Source organism: Anabas testudineus, chromosome 2, assembly GCF_900324465.2.
Source record: "Anabas testudineus chromosome 2, fAnaTes1.2, whole genome shotgun sequence".
NCBI lineage: Eukaryota > Metazoa > Chordata > Actinopteri > Anabantiformes > Anabantidae > Anabas > Anabas testudineus.
In genome coordinates this window covers 11,809,270-11,832,632 of record NC_046611.1, presented here as the reverse complement: position 1 = coordinate 11,832,632, position 23,363 = coordinate 11,809,270, and the positions used below count along the sequence as shown (strand labels likewise).

Here is a 23,363-nt window from a genome sequence, read left to right as displayed (position 1 = left end):
TTCCATACTTAACTCTGCAGTTATAAAAATATCAGATATTTCTTAATTTCTTTCAATCCCTGCGTTGACAAGTGTGTCTTGATGCAACTTCTCAACATTATTGCTGCATTAGCACAGTAGTAAATTCTGGAACTCTTAAGTAAACATATATAGTAAAACATGGCTATTAGCAACTTTTTTCATTGTTTTTTTCTCTTACAAGTTTCTTTAAATACTTGACACACTTTCAAAGTGCAAAAAAACTGATCTGAAAATTAGAAAAGAAAAAAAAAAGGTGCAAATCATACTACGAACATCTGGTGAAAGCGTAAAAGAGGACATGGCACTTCTATAGCGTGGTGTTGAAGTGAGAACACAAATGTATGGAGTGAGGAAATCAGGATGGCGCTGGTTTCTGCAGCTGGATCTATAGTTTCATTTGGCCAAGAGAAAGTGTCACCATGTGATTGCTTACAAATGGTTATTACCTCACTTCCACTTTAATTTCTATGTAAAGCTAATGATAAATTACAAGCCAAAGAAAAGTAATACTTCACATGATATCAGCATTCAATGTAGCACATAGTGGTTCCCCCGTGTAGCTGTGATCAGCTCTGCTCAGTATTGTTATTCAGGAGCCACTGCTGACACGGATCTACCTTCGTCTTGTCCTAAACCATTTAAAAACTAACTTAAATTGTCTAGACGTAAGTACAGGTAGGAGCGTTCCCCCTCACTACAAACACAAAGGGAATCCTTCTCCCTCTAACAAAGTAAGCTTAGTATCATAGTTAGTTCGATGATTCAGCAGGTGATTGAAATGGAGGATTGGAACTCAGTTGTTTAGAAAGAAAACAATAGTAAATACTGAACTCAATTTCCGATGAAATGCCAGAACGCAGATGTGTGGAGCTCAAAAAAGGCAAGGCATTTTCTGTTCTGTTGGAGTAACTTTTGAAATCTTTAAATATCTACTTTTAAACATCATCAGTATCTACAAAATGCGCGTGACCATTTTGTACACAGTGATTCATTTCTCGCAACTCATTATCATGTGGAGCACGGCGACCACCTCCCCCTCCTCTCACTGCCATGGAGGACAGAGTCCACTTAAAGCACTTTACCTGAGGTTTCATTAAGAATGCTGCAATTTGCCTAAACAGGGAAGTCTTACATACGCAAGAGCACACATGCACACGCAGACACACGCACGCAGCTCGCACACTAAGATAATATCCCTGCAGGTTCATCAAGCATGCTTTCAGAGGTTCTGGGGATATGACGCCTGCATTAGAAGGGAGAGGGGAGGGGGGCTGGAGTCTTGTTTCGGGGAGATTTTCAGATGCTTGTTGAGCAAATTCCATTTAGAGACTCTGGGGTGTGAGGCTGAAGAAGTCTTGTGTTTGCTGAGCCCAGAGTCTGACTTGGCTGTCGCTGTTTTTCTGGTCTGACTTTCAGTCTTGTCCCATCACAGCTGATTTCACACAGTCTGCTGCCCCGCCCCCCCAAACATCTCCTCTCATAAGTGGCTAAAAGAAGCTCTCCACAGTTTTCTCTGTTATCCTCCACTTTTGGAGTTCAGTAACTTTTTTACAGGCTAATTTAGCAGCCGCCCCCCCAACCCCACCCCCCTACAGGAGGTCAAAGATGGACAGCTTGTACTGAATGACTTGACCCTGGACTTTGAGCCCCCTGACCTGGCTGCAGCGTTGGGAGGAGTCGGGGCCCTGGGAGAGCAGTGCTGGGGCAGAGAGGCAATCACTACGGGGAGGAGGACGACGTCCTGTTTGTGGAGAAACTGGAGCACAGAGGAGACAAGAACAGAGTCGATTAGAAGACGTCAGCGGCAGAACAAACTGGATTACACTGTCACAGAGTTTCGTGCACGACATCTGGGTGGAACGGTTTACCTCTGGAGGCGGTGTACCATGTGGGCCACCAAGGAATCGGAAATGCCAGGGTAGTCCTCCTCAGCCTGTAGGATGGCCTCCCTCAGTTGATCCAGGACCATGGGGTTCCCGTTTACCTGCTCCTGTCTCGCCTTCAGCTGGAAGGGAGGAGAAAAGTTAAGAGATTTGCTTAATTGATTGGAAAAAAACAAAAAAAAAAAAGTTTCATCACCCCAGTCTTTCATGAGCAGTAGTCTTCTTTCCACAGATGTATGACAGGATTCACTTCAGGACTCGAAGGATATAGCCCAGTGTTTAGTTCTTAGCTAGTGTTGGTGCTTTTAGTTGTGTTTTGGTCAGTATCCTGTCAGAGTACCAGGACCTGTGACTGAGACAGAGCTTGTGGACACGGAGCAGTATGTTCAGACTACTCTCAGATGCAGCACCACCATGTTTCCCAGTAGCTAATATGTTCTCTTCTTCCTCCTCTGTGAACATGGTGTGATGTTCCAGTTTTGTCCAGTCTTTTTTTGTTTTTTTGGTAACAAAGCCAATTTAATCTACATTTTTGTGCAGGCTTGAAAGCAATCAATTTCCTCTTGGACACAGTCTTTATAGGTTTGTCCTTCCTTCAGCTTCTTGAATGAAACATCAATTTCCTGCCCGGTTAGTAGCTCTTACCATCTGTCTCTCAGAGTAAAGTAGTGTAAACAGCCACTGCTCCTGTTATTGGTAGTACGATGTACAGTGTTTAATCTTAGGTTCAGTAGCTAATGATGCTCTTGTTCACTCTCCATTGTTCCTTGTCAAGTATTACAGTGTGCTTTAACAAACAAGTGAGAGTATTGTCACTTTGGATGATGACATTTCGCTATATTCAGCACAGTCCTATTAAGTGAGAAGGCATGAGTGTGAACGATGACTAATTTGTCATTGTCCAGATGGAGCTTCTTACCTCAGCTAAAGCAGGAGAGATAACTGTGGCCAGGCTCTGTGAATAAGGCCTCTTTGGAATGTCTTTTGTCTGTGGAAACAGAGATGTGAGATCAGGAGAACGACTGGAACCAAGTTAAAGTAGCACAGCTTCACCTTAGGGGAATTTAAAAAAAACAAACAAAAAAAACAGCATGCACAACAGGACCCCTCTTATCCAGGGTTAGATCGTATGAAACAGTGCACACAATCTGCCGATTTGTTTACCTAAAGTGTGATGAAGGAAGAAAATGAGAAGCTAAAGAATAAATAAGCCGTGATGCTCTCACGTCTCACCTGATCTGTCACCCCCGACTGTCCCTCCCCGTTCTGCAGCTTCTTGGGATCCTTCTCTCGGATGGTGAAGATCCAATCGTCACTGCCAAAGTCGTTCCCGCCCGACGCCTGACCGTCCTGCTCTCTGATTGGACGGATATTAAAGAGGATTTGAACATCTATCGGGATAAGTAATGAAGTCATGCATGCTAAGTGCTCAGAGCTCAACATAACAAATGTGGGAGGACAAGTGGCACGGGGGGGGGGCTTTCACCCTCAGCAGAATGTGTCTGTGTCAACTTAGCAAAAAGAACTGCAGGGGTTATAACATGCAGTAAAAACGTAACGACGAGCACAGATTTTTTATAATCCACTGGAAAAGGCTTTTACAGTGAGGAAGTCTTCAACAGACTTACGAGTCAGACTCATCAGAACTGGACTCTGTGGTTCTGGACTGTTCTGCCTTCCACCTCTTGTACTTGTCCACCAGCTCAGTCAGGTAGGAGGTCTTTTTCGCATGGCGAACAATCAGCTTATGCTTCAGCAGCTCTTTGGCAGTTGGCCTCTGTGAAAATGCACAGAAGCAGGAAAGATGAAAACATGATCCCGATCGTACACACACACACACACACACACACACACACACACACACACACACACACACACACACACACACACCTTAAATGTGAGAAAATACTCACAAAACTGGGCTCTTTGTTGAGACAGGCCTCTACAAACTCCTTGAGCGGTTTGCTGTAGCTGCCCTCCAGTGTGGGTGGGTTGTTCTTTGGGATGAGGAATAAAACCTTCATGGGATGGAGCTCTGAGTGTGGCGGCTCGCCTTTTGCAAGCTCGATGGCTGTGATGCCCAGAGACCAGATATCAGCCTGGAGTACACAGAGACACATAGTAAAAGAGCTGCATACACAGACTTTGTGCAGAGATGGGGACGCTAACCTTAAAGTAAACACTCTAGTGCTAAGCAGTGTCTCGATGTATTTCTAAAAAGTAGTAGTGATGTCATCATATCGTATGTGTGGCTTTGGGCTCACCTTAGAGTCGTAGGCTGACTGTTTGATGACCTCAGGGGCCATCCAGAAAGGCGTGCCGACGAAGGTGTTGCGTTTGATCTGGGTGTCGGTGAGCTGCCCGGCCACCCCGAAATCTGCCAGCTTCACCTCTCCTTGCTCGGACAGCAGCACGTTGGCAGCTGTGGAGGGGAGGGAAGACTGGAGGTTGGTGTAATCCAGCTCAGAAAAAGCACAAGACTGAGTGGGACGCTATGCCACATCTCTCCAGCCATTTATCTGCATCACCAATTGATTTAATAAGGAGGGAACAACTGTCAAAAGCCTTTTAGTGAACCACTGCAGAGTTCACCCCAATTCCTCAGTGAAACACAAACTAAATGAATGAATGATGAATGAAACTATAAGTGGACGTCAATACCATTAACGTGTCATATGATATTTGTGTGTGCACACTGATGCCCTTTAGTCAACTGAAACCTGTGCTACCTTTAATATCCCTGTGGATCTTCTTCTCAGAGTGCAGGTACTCCAGGCCCTTGAGGATCTCTCTCAGGATGGTGGCAATTTGGGTCTCATCCAAAGATCCAGGCTCCATCTTTAAAAGAAAAGCACCATTCAAACTGTGAGCTATTCATTTTACAGAGCTGGTGAGGACGAGAAACATCTCCAAATCAAAGCAAGAAGAGAAATATGTGAAGGTGTCCACATCATTTCGAGTAAAGAGCGCCTCCACTAGGTCTGGTGATGTGATTACATTTGGGTGAAATATTAAACTTGCTGGGAACAAGCGAGGAGATTATTGAAACGGTGAAGCTCAGCATCATACCAAAAGTTTGTGTTACAGAATTAAATTAAAACAAAAAGAAAAAGAGCAGAAAAAAGTATAAAGATTATCCAGTGTTTGATTACAACAAATTCTAAATATCATTACACTAATGTGTTTGTGTTCTCACTCGTCTCCAGCTGCTTCACAGAGTAAAATAAATTACTGCAGGCCTACACATGGCAGCAGGAGATCAATGTGGTACTTACAGTTAGGTTGGAACAAGCTGACTGATTCAGACCTAAAAGCTTTATCTTGATTTATTGACATGATATAAACAGCTGAACTGAAGCTAATGTGAGATCAGTTCATGGTTTTACTACAGAAGAGGTCCCACTCCGTTTTGAGAGTTTTAGGAACTACAGAGACTCTCATTCCTCTGACTGTTCAGAGGTGTTAACAGAGTGATACCTGATACGTTGTCCCACATACAATCTTAGACTAGACAGCAATATAAAAAAACATCAAGTCTGTTTCGACAACATGTTTCATTTTAGCCTGTCATTGATCAAATTCATGAAATTTAAATTAATGTTACTGAAGCGCTGTTGAAAATAAAGTAATAATGAGATTGTTTATTACTAAGACATTAAGATTTTATTTAATATTATATTTTTTATGTTATATTATATTATATTATATTTATTATATTATATTATATTTTAACAGTACAAAAAAGTACAGAAAAGCAGTGTAAGGCAATTATTACTTTGAATTTGAAGTCTCTGACAGCTCATCACTGACTTTCATGAGGATGAATCACTTTAGTAACAAATTACATGGAGGAAAACACAGTTAACTAATGGACTTAACTAATGGAGAAACAAAAAACCCCAGAATTCAGTGCAGCAAAAACATAATGTAGTGAATATCTTACCAAGTCTAATGCTGAGCCTCCACCTAGATACTCCATAATGATCCACAACTTTGTGTCCTAGAACAGCAGAGACAGAAAAAGGAGAGAATGAGCAAAAAAAAATAAAAAGAACATAAGTACTTCAGTACATTTGTGGAAAATATTCACAGCTTGTGTTTTGAGGTGGCTAGATGCTTGTTGTGAAGTGTCAGGAGACAGGTGAATTCCTAAACAAGTCATGATGACACTAATGAGGGCTCGGTGGGTGTCTGACGTCGTCTGAGGCTAATCCTTTTTTCAGTTAGGATTACTGAGGGAAAGTGTGTAGGAGAGAAATCGCTTCATGCTCAGTTGGAGATGAGTCTTGTCTTGTGGGGGAAAATAGTAAACAAGGACACTTAGAATATGTATTATAGGGACTTTATTAAAATCACCTTCAGGTACGAGCCATAGTACTTGGTAACAAAGGGGCTGTCGCACTGGCTTAGCACAGTGATCTCCTGCTGGATGTCTTCAATCTCGTCCTCCGCTTCTTCCAGGTCTATGATCTTGATGGCCACCACCTTCTGGGTGCGATTGTCGATGCCTTTGAACACCTCGCCAAACGAACCCTTGCCAATGCGCTCCAGCTTGGTGAACAGCTCCTCCGGGTCCACTTTAGCATTCTGCCGGTGAAGGGGAGACAAAGCAAGGGGAGGAAAGGGGAGGCAGATTAATAAAAGAAAGAGAAGAAAAGAGACTGTTTGCAAAACAACAGAAAACAGGAAACAACGAGGGTGCGTTTCTTCCACAATACATTAATTCACTCACTGCAGCTCAGAGACACAGGTGAATGAATAGGAAAGAGTGCAAATTGATGATGATTATTTTCATATTATTTCTTTCAATGAAAGACACATAAAAAATAAAAGTAGAAAATCTTCTGCTTCTGAGAGGCTGAAACAGCTACTGTTGCTTGAAAAATGGCAAAAAGAAAAAGATGACCTGGTTTTAAAAATAGTTCTTTTTTTCTTACTGATTAGTTGTGCATTTTCTTACGGCCTGCAAGTTATGCATAAAGATGCTAAGAATAACCTATCTGAATTGAATAGATGTTTAATTGATAGATTTAGATTTGTCATTTGCTCTCCTTGTCCTTGGTTGCAGCTTTACCGCAACAGACTGGGGGATGTCATTACAAATGAGCCAGCGTGTGATGCAACAATAAAGTAGCTCTAACGTTATAACTCTTGCACAGACAAAAAGGAAACATGACTATAAGAGGTTTGTCATGATTTTAAACTGGACAGACAAATGCATGTTCAGCTGGACCTCTTTACAAGTCAGGGAAAAAGCTGATAATATGTCCAGCGAATCCAATGACAACTCAGCGTTTTCCATCTTTTCTGGTGTAGCACACTGTGGCATGTGCGCCGCAGGAAGTGGACTAAAATGACTTAACTCTCCAGAGGCTGTTGTGTGGGAAACACAAGAGCAGGCGCTGAAAAAACAACTTCCTTTTATGACCTCTTTTGAGCAGAGAAAGGGTCAGTGTGTCTTACGTTTAGCTATTTCTAAATGTGAAGCAACTGCCTTATGCAATAAGTGATCCTTATGTTAGAAGGTCCTTGTGGTGCCTTGAAAGACACGTATTTGCCCCACTAAAGTGTGACAGTGCCAATGGAAAGAGTGGCGTAAAACACTTGAAGAAGTGATCCAGTGATGAGTTATAGTTTCATAAAACAATAAGATGCGTTGTTTGGCAGCCCTCTGGTCAAAAGGCAGGCAAATAATGTCTTCTGCTGCCGGATTTACAGCATACATTGTTGATATGTCAGAATTTGAAATATGACCACTTCAACTGAACTTTCCTCTGTGTCCTGCAGCTTCATTTAGGATCAGTCTTCACATGATTGTAGGCATTTAAGCTTCTTTACAACCTCCTATGAGTACGCTGCTCTAAAAGGACTGAAGTCCTACCAGTGTCTAAATCCTGGTAGTTTCTCTGGGTCTGTGTTCAGATATAATCTGGTGCAGTTTACAGTGGAACAGTTATCTCCTGTAGTTATCTACCCAACACAATTATTCCCTATCGGCACATTTCTAAAGATAGCAGCAGGAGCAAGAACTAGGCTCATGTGTGCATGATAGTTTCTTTGTACAGGGGAAGCCACAGAGCTCTGGTGCCTTTGAGTGATGGATGAAATATCGGAATTTTAGGTTCAATGCATGTATTTGAGTCGCTCAAGCTGTTTCCGATAAATTGGGGGCATGCATTTCATCCGATCAATTTTGACCACTGCAGCATTAACAGACAGCACTTTAAAATCACGATCTGTGCAATATTTCCAACTTCTGCTCTCATTTCTAGCTAAGGGTACAGTGTACGATCCACAAACCCCCACAGCAGGGAGTCAAACGCTGTACATTTTGTTCTGATATGTCGTGGAACAGGTGAAAAGACAAATCGGAAGACATTAGACTCACCTGCATCCCCGGCAGGTTACCCTGAACAGGAGAGTGGGCCATGCTGATGCTCCCTGGATGTGCGCCTCGTCCGACACCGCAGGGTTGAAATCTCCTCAGCTTGACTTATGTTTACAGTCCCGTCTGTGGTGCCGTCAGTGTTAGCAGTACTCCAGCACACCTGGTCGCCCAGGTCTACTGAGAACCGTCTCAGGTACTTTTCTGCAGTGAAACAATGTCCTTCACACGCACATTAGTGTGTCTTTCCCGTGTCGGAACAACCCTCAAGTCACTCAAAACAGCTGAGCAAGCTAACAGACGCTTGCTAATGCTAACTCTGAGGCTGCAAACAAGAAATCCGCAATGTTAGCTTGCTAACCAGCTGGCTAAGCGTTAAATAGTGCGTTAAAACCAATTATATCCTCTCACGGAAGTTATGCTGCTGCAGCAAAATGTAGTCCTCGAAAACTAGGAAGCGGCAGCAGCTATTTATTTAACAAAATACCCAACTGTCACTTTGTGAACGCGTACTCTCTCACCAACGGGGTTGTCAGCTAGCTAACATGATTAGCCCGCTAGCTAGCTAGCCAACGCACGCAAACGACCTGACAATCGTTCCGTCAGCGAGCTGGCTCCGACCACAATCTGTCCGCATACCGCAAACCTCTCGAAGAGGGCGACCACGCAGCTTTTTATGTTTGCACTAACTCGTCTTCGGCGGCTCTACAGGTCTGGCATCTGCGGCAAGGACTAGCTCCCCAATGTTTTTGTTTCCTCCCTCACTTGCGTCCCGTACTCTCAGCCATCTTGTCGGTGCCTGTGACGCCTGGCTAGGCGGATCCGGATCCGGATCAACAACGTCCAGACTTCTCTCCCATCCATGTGCTGATGCCGAGTGGATGGAGCGGCGTCCCCCGCAAAAAACCTTTTTCCTAATCAGTGATAAATGAACTTAAGAGATCACCTCGCCTTAGGTGAGAGGGTTTCAGTCAGCACCTGGTCTGGTGACTGGTCTTTATAGTCTGGTTTTCATTAACAGTAAGTTAAACTTTACACGAGCTGTGCTCTGTTCTTTTTTTATTTACATGGGAGCCTATAAAAACCTTTTGATTCACCAGTGATAATCCAGTAAAATCCATCATCATCATTAATGGCGCATTGATTTAGACACGCCATTAAATGTCTAATTACATCATAACATGCTCTACATTATATTTTTTTCTACTTTATTGGCATTTTACTGTGTGTCCACGAACTGTGGCACCACCATTGCGTTATCAGCAGCTAAATCTGTCTAATGATGTCCACTGCGGCGCAGCAGCACTAATTGCGCTCCGTGTGATTGACGTTTGCTGTGTTTGGCCAGTAGAGGGCGCCAGCGCACAACCCTCTCTGCAGCAGCAGCAGCAGCAGCAGCATCCTTGTGTAACCTGGATGCAGCATCGCGTGTTGCGGGTAGAAATAATGATGGGATGACTAGAGTATGACTGTAGCTGATAGGCTGTAAGCCTGCTTGTTGCGTGGTAGACGTTATAATACACATTTGAAAACGAAACCTGCTAAATCGGATCATAATGTGCACTGAAAGCAGCTGCTAGCAGGGTGCACAGAGGCCTACAGTACATGGAGGTATGGCAGCATGACTGTAGGTTACTGCTGCCGCCTTTTAAAATGGATTTCACCAAGGGATCTGACCTCTGTAGGTGAAATGACAAATAAATCCTATAGAAAACTGTTGCTGCAATGACAGACTGTGATAAATAGACTAGGAAGAAAGTCAAGGTGGCCTTAAAATATAACACAGTGTTGCATCTCCGAGAAAGCGAGAGATATGCTCATTTACACTAAAAACATGACCACATAAGCGTGCGTCTATGTGTGCACATGCATATGTATGAAGGAACAGCCCTCCACTAATGAAGTCGTGGATAAAAGTGTGCGCACCGCGGCTCACATTTTGTGAGCCTCATCATCCCCACATCCAGGAGTGAACGCGTTGTGATGGCAAGCGCTACCTCCCTCCTCCATGCGTAAATTATGTAGGGCAGGACGGGAACGCTTTGCTACCTCCATTTGAGAAAACCCGGCTGGTGATTGTGAGGGGAAGGAGGAGGGAAACAGAAAAAAATAAAAGAGAAATTACCAAAGAAAAAAAAAAAAAAAAAAGAGAAGAGAGACCTCGTCTTCAACCAGCGTTTGGCAGAAGCGGAGTGTAGCGCATCACGACTTGTCCATTGTGAAGCCAAGGAGAAGAAAAGATGGACATCACGGATCAAGGCGCTCAAATGGAGCCGCTCTTACCAACGGTAAGACCAAAATAGACACGCTTTTTGTGTTTATTGTCAATGTCACATACTGTAGCTTTGAATTATAGACAGTCTGTGTCACATCTCTGTAGACTAAAGCAGGCACAGTGAGGATAAAGCGTTTCATCAACGTCTGATTCATTTTCAATACATGTGGATTTTTAAAATGACCCATATTTTCACTGTCTTTACCGGTTGCGCGTCTCCTGGATGTCACGATCAACACGGATGTTGCGCACCACAAATTGACAAAATCACATTTTCATCGTGTACCCACTTCATATTGGAGCAGAAGATTAGAGGAAAAGCTTCACACACTGAAGGCGGCTTGTAATGCTATGTACAGGTTGACACCATGTTCCACAGCAGCTACAGTAAAAAAAAAAATCACCCTACAGTATGCATAGCAATGATCCAGAATACAGTCAGACAAATATGCTTTACCAGTTGACCTAAGTCGAGCTGTTGCTTTACTGCAGGTTGAAGATGTTACACTGACATGAGCACAAAGTGTATACGCCTGTGGTCACTGTCTTTTCCAACATTTCCCTCACCTGCTCATTTAGAGCGTAGAACAGGTGATGTGACGTGATAAGGTAATCAGAGTCGTTCACATGTGTGCATGTTAGTCCTGGCATCCCTGCCTTCCCTTGCAATCATCATCCAGCCTCCCCCCTCTCACATATACAAAGATGCTATTCGAGCATCCCAAGAGATATAAAGCATCTCTCCAGTGTTGGATCAGATGTTGGTGGAGTACAACACGGTCCTAAATGTGTCTACTCAGGTCAGAGGCCCCCTAGCCCACTGGCAGAAGTTCAAACAAGCATTACATATGAAGCCACTTGAAGGCAGAGCCTACTTCTGCGGGTCAACCTCTCCTCATTAGCATTCAGGTGAGACACTGTGCTATGAAAGAACAAAAAAAAAAAAAAAAAAAGAAGTCAGCTGCCTTGACTGTGCCGCCAGTGCACAGAGGAGAGAGATGGAATATATTGCTTTGTTCTCGTCCTGTTTGAAAGCAGTGACTGCTCTGGAGGCAAATCAATGCTCTCCTTGTTATGTTCTATTTGCGGACGTGTTACATGAGGACTTCGTTTTCCAGGGCTTACAGTGAAGCCTGACGGGGCTTGATGTGGCGTGGGATGGCTGTTCTGCTTCCCCTGCAGTCTCGATGCAGTGCGCTCGCCTCCCTGTCGTTGTAACTCATTGCTGCTTCCCCTGTCCCTCTGCCTACGCAGCAAGCAAACGCGTTGTCATGGTTTCACCAGGATGCGTATGGGTATGTGAGGTGTTAGTATAGTGAGGATCTCAGTGACTTCTCACTACACAACATGGCTAGAAAAAAACGACCCCATTGTGCCGCATACTAAGAGATCACCGTGTTCCCAAGGTCAATCATGAGAGTGAGTTTTAACTTGAAACAGGAAGGAATTTCCTCACAGAGCATCTGGCATGACAGTAAAGCACCCACATGCCAGGCTTCTTTTGTCATATTGACTGATTTCTTGATGTTCTTTGACTTGCAGGAACAAAGTTCCCAAGAGAATAAAGATGTGGTGAGTACATTTCACATTCACTTCATCCGGCCCTGCAAAAATGTCATATTGATTTGCTCAGCAATACCAATGATAACTCGATTTAATGCACTCGTTAAAAACTAGTTTTGAAACACGGGTGAAATCAGAAAATGAATTGCAAAAGCAATAAAATAAGAAAGAAAGGCCAAGGGATGTATAATAAAAGGGAGGTTACAAGAAAAACTGGCATTAAAACACGTCGCAAAAAGTTTTATGCAGTGCGGTGGTCGAAAGTAACTACTTAAGGATAACTGAGCATACGTTCATTGAATATTTTGCTGCTAAGACTTAATTTATTATACTTCTTACTCAAGCCCATTAATTCTAATGTTATTCTACATAAAAAACACACAACAACTCTTTAAGAGGCTTTGCTCACGCAGAAAACACCCAGCTGTGCAGCTTCCCTTAGCCCAGTTGGGCTCTTTAGCCCTTTTCAGCTTTTGTTTTGGTTTTGTCATAATGGATACTCAGTGTTTCATCAGCTTGTTTCGGCTGCACCCTAGTGGTCAACAATCAGTGCAGGGTTAGCAGTTCAATCAGTGGCTCCCAAAGGTTTTGGTTTGTGACCTCTTAAAGAAATGTCTTTGTGAAGCCTTTTTGTTATTTTTAGAATCATTTACCTCCTAACTGCTCAGGGGGTTTAATTTAAGTAACTATCCAAGGATCAAATAGATCAAATCCTGTAATCACTGAAGGAAAATAAGCATTAATATAAATTTGTGTAGGTGAGTGGAAATCTTTGTTTCTTTACAAGCTCCATCTCAACCCCCTATAACAGCAAAATGCTCTGCAAACGTACAAACGTGTTTTTTTAGGGTTAATGCTAAATGTTCTGGGGGCCTTGATGGGCTTCTTTCCCTGCGGCCCCTCAGAGCCTGTGGTACTACACATGTACTGGTTATCAACAGTGTAATTATAGGATTCATCAGTCGTCACAGAGGACATGTTACTGCACAATGAGTAGATTTACTTTTGACATTTGATGTACATTTTGTTAACAAAGAACTCTTTACAGATGTGATGATTGCAGATTTCAAGCAGGCTGTTACATTCCAATGGCAAAAATCAGATAACATTTAGCTGTTAATCCATGTTTTCTATAATCTATAGTGTAGAGTAATATTGCACAGCTGTATTTGGTTTATATCTGTAATTTGCCAGCTTGTTTAGCAGATGTTGTGTATTTTTAGATCACAATGGTCACACATGTCACCATGCATCTGTCAGCCACAAAGGCTGAGATCATCCCGGGTAAATAAATTGTAATAGATAATAGGACTTAAAGAGTTAAAGCTTTCAACATGTGAGATGACTGACTGCAAGCAGACACCTGATCTAGCTGTACAGAAGAGTTTTGATGAATGCGTGCTGTCTGTTCTGACAAAATATTGCTTATGCAACTGTGGGCTTTGAGCCAGACTGAGGACAAGACTCAGCACAAAGTGTCTGCCCCTGGCTTAACTGTGGATCTCTCAGTGGAACTTAATTTTTTCCCCGAGGGTTTTTAAATGATGATGTTATGAGTACAGTTGTCTCAAACAGCAAAAAATGGGTGATGGACCATAAAGTTTCAGCATGAGACATAAATTATTTTTCAAATCTTTGTGTCTTGTACACAATTGAAGAACTAATATTTTCGACCAAATGAATAAAATGTTTCTACAATTAGTTTTGCCTTCACTCTTAATCTTAGAACTTCTCTGATGAATTATGATACTGCTGGTGTTTGCTGAAGGTTTATAGTAAGTGATCATTAATCAGTGGGACATAATGCTGCTTATTGGCACAAGTAGTCTGTTTATTTATTTGCTTTGTAATAGAAGGATATCATCACAAACAGTCCGACAGTTTGGGAGCCTTGTTTATTTGAGAGAGTTAGATAAGAACATTGCTGCTGGTCTCATGTGCATAGAAAACTGTAAATATGACGCTAAAGCTGGCTGTTTGGCAGTGAAGCTAATTTGTTAAGCAAATTATATAAAGATCATTAATTATGACTTTTATTGTTGAAATGTATTTATTGCTCATTTCCTATGACTTGCATGGTGGCTATATCTCGTTGATACGAGGGTGGAATATGCTCATCTAGTATTATATTATTTACTCTGCAACAAAGTAAATAAACATATTTCACATAATGTTAAGTGTTAAATCTTGAATTCAGTCCTGACAGCTCTGTTTCACCATCTGCTGTGTTTTTTTTTTTTTTTCTTAACACTTGTAGCCGACCTGGTTTAAGAGGCTGCACCACTTTTAGAGTCATCCCTGTCCTAAAACTACAGTATTTTAAGAATATTAGAGAATGATCATCTTGTGGTTATCTGCCTGTTGAAACTAATCAAGCTGCAGTTTACCTGCCTGTCTTATATTTTAATAGGTTCATCCATGAGTCCAACTGGATGTTTGTTCCAGATGTGACAAATTAATTCCCTCCAATAATTGCTGAGATGTTGCGTTGACAGGAATCGGACAGATATGAGGCTACAATGACCTCGACCTTTGACCACTAAAATCAAATCCGTTTATCTTTGAATCCAAGTGGATGTTTGTAGCAGTTTTGAAGAAATTGTCTTAAGGTTTTGAGACATTAAGCGTGTATGAGAAGGAGATTGTCTTTAACTTGTTTAATTTTGCACCAGTATGAAACATGTATGTTTGTGACCCCTAGGAATGGAAATGGAAAATTGCAGCCCTTTATGGCATGTTTCAACATTGCTACTCATGAAGAGAAGGGGAGACTGTATTTAAACTAGTTAGCATGTGAAGTGTAAAAGCATCAGCAACATTGCTAATATTTTTATACTGTATTTGGAATACGACTTTAAATTGCACCTGTGCATTATTCACGATGAGCCATGTGGCCACTGTTTGTTTCACTGTATATATTAAAGGTTACAGAGATAGGTCTTTGTTTACTAGAACTCAAGTGGATCTAATCAGGTGTTTGACTTGGACTTGGACTGGCATGGTCCTAATTACAACCGTGACATAATGGGAGGCTCTTTGCCAGGCTGTCCACTTAGAGCTGGTTGATCAGCTGGGTTGGAGAAGATCAGTGAGAACAGACGGAGGAAGTCTGTTGGAGTTGCTTGTTCTTTTGAGCATGGTGTTCTTGGATCAGTGCGAAATCTCTGTATGAATTGGTGATCCGACTGTGCGGGCAGGCGGGCAGGCAGGAAGCCTCCCCACCGCAGCTAGGAGCCTAGACCGGCTGTGCTCCTTTCCATGGTTAATTATAGCAGTGTCAGTGGAGAATAGGTTGAAGGGGGCATGGAGGTAGTTAGAGGCAGAGGGTACAAAGCTGGATGGAGAACAGATGGTTAGATGAGGAGACAGGCATATAGAACAATAGATGAGATGTTATTAAGCGTGTTTAGACTGTCTGATCTTTAACTGTGTCATCTCTTCCACTGAACACTTACTGAACAGAAATATCAACTGACATAAACCACAGGCAGCATTAATATAATTTGATAGTCACATCAGGCAGTGCCGCAATAATGGCCACGTGTTCCTCCGGATCTGTTTCTAGCACACCATGTCTCGATCACAGTTTCGCTGACAATGCACTATACCCAGAGAGCAGCTTCTTTGCCTCAGGTAGGTTGTGCAGACACACACGCACGGACGCATGCACTTAGAGATGCTCTGTATGCTGCAGGACTGCACTCACCGCTTCTTCTACTCGGTCACCGTTGCATGTGTAGCTGTGAGGTGTAGAGGGTCTGAGTGATGCCCCTCACACAGGATGGTGGTGTTTGACTTCCTGCGACCTAAGGCTTCCCTTAGGTATCACAGTCACAGAGCGTGGAGAATCAGCAGAGCAGAACAGTGCATGGCACAGCATCGGTGATGTCAGAGCGCTAATCTCTCTGGGGGGATTGGCGGATGGACGCTTGTCAGAAACATTTGATGCTGCCCTGGATGAAAGCAGTCGGAAGGAGAGACAGAGGCAGAGATGCGCTGAGCTCCCTGCTTTGGTTTTTACGCTGTGTTCGCGATGCGTTCGAAATGAGGCTGCTGGCGTATTCCTGCATGGGAAGAGCGACTGAGCAGAGCAGCTGAGGAGCGGAGAGGGCTTGACCACAAAAGCTGACTCTGTCTTTCTCTACTATCCTCTGTCTCTTCATACACAATCACAAAGTCATACTCTGAGCTTGGAGAGGACTCAGGCCTTGAGCCTTAGCCTCTCTTCTCACCATCGCCGCAAACACAAGGGGAGTTAGTGGGAATTCTGCTCTAACTTTAAGGCGGCACATCATGCACTCTCTGGACCACCATAAAGGATTTATTTATCAGGTAGGTACTGCATCTTTACACTCAAACGTAGTCTGTCTGTTAAAAGGTGAGCCTTCCTTTAACTTTGTTTTAATAGTAATAGTAAATAGTTATCCATCGCTGAGTTTTGTTTATTTTGGCATTTTAGAAAATTTGCATTTGTTTTTGAATTCAGACTAATTAGACCACACTATAGTTATGACATTGAGATTAAACAGTAACCACATTAGCTGAGCTGAGTAGTGTGCATGTGATTGTACTGTTTAACTAAGTGCATAATGTTAATGCATGTAAGGTTAATACGAATCGAGGCTCACCACTTGTGCTGCAGAGTGAGCCAGTTGTGCTGATGTGCATGTGAAAGGTCCCAAGGAGGTTGCCTGACAGATGGGACTGTCATTCTGGACTGAGAGAGGAGCTTATACTCGCTGTGCTGACCCTGGTGATCTCTGAGGGGGAAATGCGTGAACAAAAGCCAGAAGAATAGGTTTTGGTTGTGTTTCAGTGCTTTGTCATGCACATATATGTAATATATAATATATAATATATATATATACAAATTTAGTATTTCTTTTGCTTTGGGGACACAGTTGCGTCATTTTCAAATTCAAACCCTAATGACTTTTTAAAAGTTTTGGGGCGTTTTCACACGTCTTATCTCTCTATGTCTGATGAGATTTGAACTGATACTGATCGTACACTCTTCTCTTTGATTGTGCTGATGCTAAGCCTGCCATTGCCACGGTAACCATGGCCATCTGTACGGATGAAAACCATGACAACAGAAGCTGTCACCCAATCACAGGGCTTGTACAGCTGCTGATAATCCAGCTCTGCTCTTAGCTAGCTACAAGCTATACAATCACCCTGGCTCTTTTAGAAAGTCCACTAAAGCAGATTGAAGGTAAACAGACTCACATTGTACTGGTTTTGCTTGAAAAGCCACCTTATTCTAGGTGGACTGCGCAGAATCAGTGCTGAATCTTATGTGGTTTTTCTTGCACACCTCCTGGCTGGCCTAGATCTCACAGTATAGTAACGTAAACATTCATCATCCCTGCTGTCGTGAAAGCCTCAGGAGAGATCCCTGAAGAACTTAGAAATGAGGTCACCTATCTGCTTCTCAGAGAGAGAGAGATGTGATAATGTACACAGATTCCTGGAAATGAGCTTGTGAGAATCAATAGGTCTGTGATTTTTTTCTGGCTGGGGAAATGGAATCTAAGCTCTCAGACAAATCGGGCATTGACACTTGAAGACATCCTCTGTGTTGTTTTATAACTAGTTAGACATGAAAGATAACATCAATAGATAGTTAATATGTCCTGATAGTGTTTCATTCACTCAGGCTGTTTTTCCTATTATGTGTTTAAATGTGCTGGTAGAAACAGTGGGTGAAAACATAGTCACTTGCCTTTAGAGTTTAGTTTTCAATCTTACATTTATTGATGATGCTCTTGTAAAATAGATGTGTAGTTCCTTTTCATTTTTAGAACATCAAAGGTCAACAAAGGCAGTCTCCCATTGATCGCCAATAGCTCCAGGCCACGCTTCTGTGACAAGCTGAATTACAGTTGTATGCTCACTCTCTGGTTCTGAGAGGTGACAGGGTGGTTTACATGTGAGCAAATGCTGACTGAGCCGTCACTTTCTCAGCGTCTTAGTTGTGCAGTTTTGACATTTAACTTGACTATTATAGAGAGGTGGGAATCATGAGGAACAATCGATCTTGTTAGAGTTAGTGTAGGAGTTTATTCAGGCAGGTTTCACGTCACTCTCGCTGTTGACTGGGTTTATTTTTGGACTGTCCCAGTTCCTGTCATCCTTTGACGGTGTATATTCAGTAGTCTCATATTCAAAGCAACACTAATCAGCAACATTGCTGTCTCCTTCTGCCTGCATTACCCACAAGACAACTTGAGCAGTGACAGTTTATTTGGAGATTTGGCTGCATGGGTTTAATAGCTGCTAGCTGTCCTTCAGGCCTTAGTGTCAAACAGAGATGGGGGAGGCTGCAGAGATCTGCTGAGCAGAGACATTGCCAGGGGGACTAGAGATGGGACAGGCCACCACCAAATTCTGACGAGCCAGGAAAACTGACTGAATTTAAAGCTGCGATATTATTAGACTATTTAGACTACAATGCTTCAGAATACATAGAGTTGTGTGGTTGGTGTTTCTTACACTATACAAACACTTTCAGTGTGTGGGCTTCACACAGCTCCCTATAGAGGAAGGCTGTTTTGTCTTTGTTTTAGTTACGTCACTGTGACTGATTCTCTCTGAATGCACTGTTTTATGGCAAAATTACTGTAAAAGTGTTTTTGTAGCATTTTACAACTTTTGAACCAGAATGTGACAATGATGGTGTTGTTAGAGAAGTAACAAGTATTCAGGGCAAAATGTTTGTTTTTGATTTCCACTATGCCCTGTAAGCATGAATGGAAATAACAGGATAATGACATGTTCATGCTAAGATGTGGGTGACTCAGTTGCTTTAAATGTTTTTCAGTGACATGCTAAAATGTAGTGCAAGAGGAGTAATAGAGGTGGATAAGAGTTGAGGTCAGCCGATGTGCTCAGTAATGTCCGTTACACAACAATATCTGTCTTATTTGCCAGCATTAGCCATCATCAGCTACTGGTCAAGTAAGTAAGGCTTAAGCTGGACAAGAAAGACAAGAAATGAGGGTGCTACTGTATACATCTACATTTAATTACCATCATATTGAGCCCAATGTCAAGCATTTCCCATGAAGGTCATGATGCTACTTACCATCACTGCACAAATGCTTGCTCTGTGTGCACACACACATGAACACCCACCCACACTTAACACTGCATGGCATTAGAACATCCTCTGGTTCTTGGTTCTTGTCAGGCTTTTGCCCTCTCCTCCTGTGTGCTGCTCATTCATCCACACTGCTCCCGCTGATCGCACCACTATTTGCAGAGGCACTGTGTGTATTAGCAGGCCTACACACGATGTGTGTGACCCTACTGTACAATACTGTATGTGCAGGCTGCATTTTAAGAATCTGTGCAGGCTATTTGCTGCATATATTTTGTGTGTAGGCTACTGAGAGCCTTTAGCCGAAAGCTAAGCTTCAATGTGAACAAACGTGGACACAAAATACATTGATACTGTAGATTGTACATTCAGTGCGTCTCTTCATCCCCTCCTCCACCTCTTCCATCCCTTCCAGACTCCCCTGGAGTCTTGAACACGTGTTCTCAACTCCCGTTAGCTCTGAAGCCTTCCTGATCGACCAACGGGCCAACCCGAGACACGGCTGATTTAATTCTCTCTACCATGCACGCATGCAGGGCCTCCTCCATCACTGATCCCATGGTCAGAGACAAGGTATTATCCTGCTGTAAAGGCTGGCAGATTAATCTCAACCCAGATTGGTGAGCTGGGATGTGGTTCTCTGGGCTGGTCTGGGTTCAGCAACATGAACTAGAGACACTAGTGTATATAAATAGAAGCAGGGACCTGCAGACCGGCAATATTTGCTCATCTGTCATGTTAAGCAGGGTAAAGCTTTGTTTTGAGCATAATAAAAAGGGGCATACTGTTAAAAATATCATCAGACTAACAATTGTTACTGGGAAATGTTAAAAAAACATCACACTATGAAAGGGAGGTAGATTTTATTCTGTCTAATCAGTTTTACTTTTGTTTCAATACAAGGCAAACAGTGTGTAAAAGTGTATTTAGAGCAACCGCCACCACTTGCCAGTCAAGTTTATGTAGGACACTGATAGACTCAATGTGCTTTATGTTTAAAATGAGACATAAAGTGAAGGTGATTTGTTTCCCCTTAAAAACAGAAAGTGATCTGATGTTTAGCTAAGTCATAAATATTGACAACAATAACCTCATTAACCTTCTGGAAGCTGCTGATTAGACCTGCAAGAGGAACTTTAGGAACTTTCTTCCTCACAGAACTGCTTCAGCCAAGATTTAGTTTGAATCCATGTTATACAGAAGTAGATTTTCTTTTTATGTTTAGAGTAATTGTGCTGCTTTGGCAAACTTCGGGGGTGCTGCAGTGTTTTTTTTTTTTTTTTTTTTTTTTAAGGTACAAAAGGAATATCATGATTGAGGGCTACTTTGCTGCTTCAGAGTCTCGGCTACTTGCCTTCATGGCACATACTGAACAGGTTTGCTGATGGCTGCTGTACCTGTAAGTGGTGACCTTTTCATATATCTCTGTACAGAGAGGAGCTGTCTCAAATGCAGCGGTGGTAAATGTCAACTAGTAGTTTAAGGGTACTTGCAGCACTGCGAGCATACAGATTAGCAGACAGTCTGGTTTCTATCTTATCTAATTCAGTTGATCACTGATAGTGGAACACCACCACATATGAACTGTGAGTACCCACAGATTTGTAATCAACACCTAACACAACCTATTTTGCAGTAAATCAGCTAGTTGCTGCATTGCACAGCAGTAGTTTAACTTTATGTCCTAGGTTTATTGCTATTTACAGAGAAACATGGCTGAAATGTTTTCCTCAGTGGAAGAAGTTAAGAAAATATATTGCAGGCTGCCAGTTATATACTGGGCAGTGGTGCAGAGGCTACTGCAGTGCTAATGCAGGGGAGATGCAGGCTAGATACAGGAGACTTAAGAGATGACTATCACAATATATGTTAGATGTTTATTGGATAGACAGCTTACAGTGTTGAGCACCAAATCTCTCTGTTGCCCCAGGTTGTCCTCATCTTGGGACTTAGAACTGTGAGAGGGACCAAATAGATACAGGACACAGAGTGCAAATGGAGGGCATGGTAATAAAGGTAACTCCATGCACAGAGCTCTCCCTTCTGCTGGAGGATTAACACACAGAGAAAGATAAAACAGAACACAACCTAAATAGCAAAATATTTATATTAATAATGCTAAGTGAAATTTGTTTTGTGAAACAATGTGTCTTTAACCTTATCAACCTTATCCTTATGTAATGACTGATAGACCAAATCAAATGACAGGATCTATTATCCCTGGCACACCACACACCATATACACTGCAATACAAGTGGCTGGGCCTTCACAAACTGCACACTAGCCAAATATAGATGTATTAGCCGTTCTCATGGGTCGTGGACAGGGAGACACAGTGTGTTCCTGAGACCGAGTTTCCCTGGGGACCCAAAGGGCCAGTCAGCAGTGCTGGTCCAAGTTGAGCCCCTGCTCCTCTCCCAGCGTTGTCACAAACACTCGTTTCGTTACCGCCTTCACTACCACAAAGCCAGCATCGAGAGTTGAGTTCATATGTTTTTTTGTCGGGTCTTTCTTGAGCTCCTTTTGGCCACCTCCGTCTGTCTGTGAGTGCTGATTGTGTCTCCCTCACTCAGCAGACGGAGCTGCAGCGGTCAGCGTGTCTATGGAGAACTGGACCAGAGTGAATTGAAATGCAGAGGCATGAACAATGACAAAATTAACACGTAGAGTCTTTTCAGATTACCAGTAACCATCTGCCAGGGAAAATCTAGGAAAGTCTCCCTACAGGGACTCAATAATGAATCCTCCTCTGTTTGGTGTGTGTGTGTGTCTACGTAAGTAAATGTACTTGTTGTGGTAATGTCCTTGTGTTACAGTAAGCCCACCATATCAGCTCTCAGCATCTGTCCACACACTCCTTCGATGGGCTGGCTTGTTCCTCACATGCTTGTCCATGTGTGGGGGCTGTGTGTGAGAGAGCGAGAGAGAGAGACAGTGTCGTACCATCACTTGCTTAATCTCTGAGGATCACAGATTGATGGCCAGCATCAGCCACCTCTGGCTTGAGTACACCACGTGTCTGCTGTCATTTATTTTGAATGTAGTTATTTACAGTGTAGTGGAGCCTCCAGTTGTTGATGTTTCACTGAAAAGCTGCTGATTCAAATCCTGCTGGCTGTGTGAGAAAAGCAGCACAGTGATTAATGCTTTTATTTTAATGTTGTACAATGTATAATGGTTCTTAACACAATAGCCGTACATGCACTAGTGACAAATTCAAGCATGGACACAGCGGGTTCTTCAACACTTTACAATTAGAACATGTATTTTAAGTGTTTGGTGTTTAAATTATTCAGTTTAAGGAGTTTTGAGTTCCGTATTTCTTTAGCCAGAACTAAAGAGATATTCTGATTTTAGGAAAGACAGAATTAGGTTTAACACCACTTACTGTTTACATGTGCACTTCCCAAACTAGAACCACATGAAACAAGTTAAAAGTTGGTGAAAGTCCTTTAACTATGTCTTGTAAAGTGAAAAAAAGCCCATCTTTGAAATAGTGTCAGGACATTGGTATTTTGAAATGCTTAAAATGAATCAGGATTGCTGGTTTGACCGCTGCTAAGCTGTCTGTACACAAGCGTTTTCGAGTGGATTGATTATAGCGATTATGGTTATTATTTTGGAATATATGAAGCCGTAAAGATTTGGTCTTTTGCGATCAAAATGTGACTTTTGATGTGGATGTCTTTGTCTTAGTTTTGTGGTAATAATTTTTTGCCACTGTACTACATAAGCTCCTCTGCACTCTTTATGTTTTCCAAGCAGATGAATTGCAGTGAAGGACATCCTTGCACCGGTGTGCAGTATATGTGTTTTCCAGTGCATTCTCTTGTGCTAATGTAACTTGGGGAAATGGGTAAAGAAAAAGAACAGTCAATAGAAAACAACAGAAACAAGGTGCAAAATGAAGAAGAAACCATTTTCATTTACTTTTCAGTATTACACAAATAATACAAAATATTGGCACATATAATGGTTAAATGTCTTATTATGTATTACTCATAATATTTGTCAATGGGTATTGAAACCATGAGTACATTCAAGTTATGGTATAAGGGGACCTGTTCAGGTCAGTTGACATAATCTGGAGGAGTTTTTGCAGAGCAGGTCGACCAGTATTGCGTACCATACTC

The 23,363-nt window shown here is 42.4% G+C and overlaps 2 protein-coding genes across 5 annotated transcripts in view; one reads left to right on the top strand and one right to left on the bottom strand.

Annotated features, from left to right (window-relative positions):
* Positions 1-1,438: 1,438 nt before the first annotated feature.
* On the bottom strand, positions 1,439-9,112 carry stk24b (serine/threonine kinase 24b (STE20 homolog, yeast)). 2 transcript variants are annotated; one of them, XM_026362386.1, is made up of 11 exons: positions 8,293-9,112; positions 6,261-6,491; positions 5,848-5,904; positions 4,634-4,742; positions 4,169-4,326; positions 3,818-4,003; positions 3,533-3,681; positions 3,138-3,261; positions 2,824-2,892; positions 1,890-2,026; positions 1,439-1,777 (listed from the first exon to the last, which is right to left on the bottom strand). In XM_026362386.1, the coding sequence occupies exons 1-11, from the start codon at positions 8,332-8,334 to the stop codon at positions 1,741-1,743; spliced, it is 1,299 nt and encodes a 432-aa protein (XP_026218171.1). In that variant the 5' UTR covers positions 8,335-9,112; the 3' UTR covers positions 1,439-1,740. The 2 variants fall into 2 exon arrangements, with proteins under 2 accessions (XP_026218171.1, XP_026218173.1); XM_026362388.1 differs by lacking the exon at positions 1,439-1,777 and having other exon boundaries at positions 1,886-2,026.
* Positions 9,113-9,631: 519 nt separating this feature from the next.
* LOC113164389 (sodium-driven chloride bicarbonate exchanger-like) overlaps positions 9,632-23,363 on the top strand; it is a 34,661-nt gene continuing 20,929 nt past the window's right edge. The window contains exons 1-2 of one of the 3 annotated variants that reach the window (XM_026363676.1): positions 9,632-10,577; positions 12,107-12,136. In XM_026363676.1, the coding sequence (XP_026219461.1) occupies positions 10,530-10,577; positions 12,107-12,136 (78 nt within the window). In that variant the 5' untranslated portion in view covers positions 9,632-10,529. Of the gene's footprint in view, positions 10,578-12,106; positions 12,137-15,789; positions 16,460-23,363 lie in introns of those variants that run through there. The other 2 variants (XM_026363678.1, XM_026363677.1) reach the window with 2 other exon arrangements.

Bases quoted from the DNA above. Each gene is read 5' to 3' on its own strand.
- stk24b (XM_026362386.1), bottom strand. From the start codon at position 8,334: ATGGCCCACTCTCCTGTTCAGGGTAACCTGCCGGGGATGCAG. The intron at 4,004-4,168 runs GTGAGCCCAAAG...TGTGTACTCCAG, and splicing joins AGTCAGCCTACGACTCTAAG to GCTGATATCTGGTCTCTGGG. The intron at 2,893-3,137 runs GTGAGACGTGAG...CTGTTTCCACAG, and splicing joins AGTCGGGGGTGACAGATCAG to ACAAAAGACATTCCAAAGAG.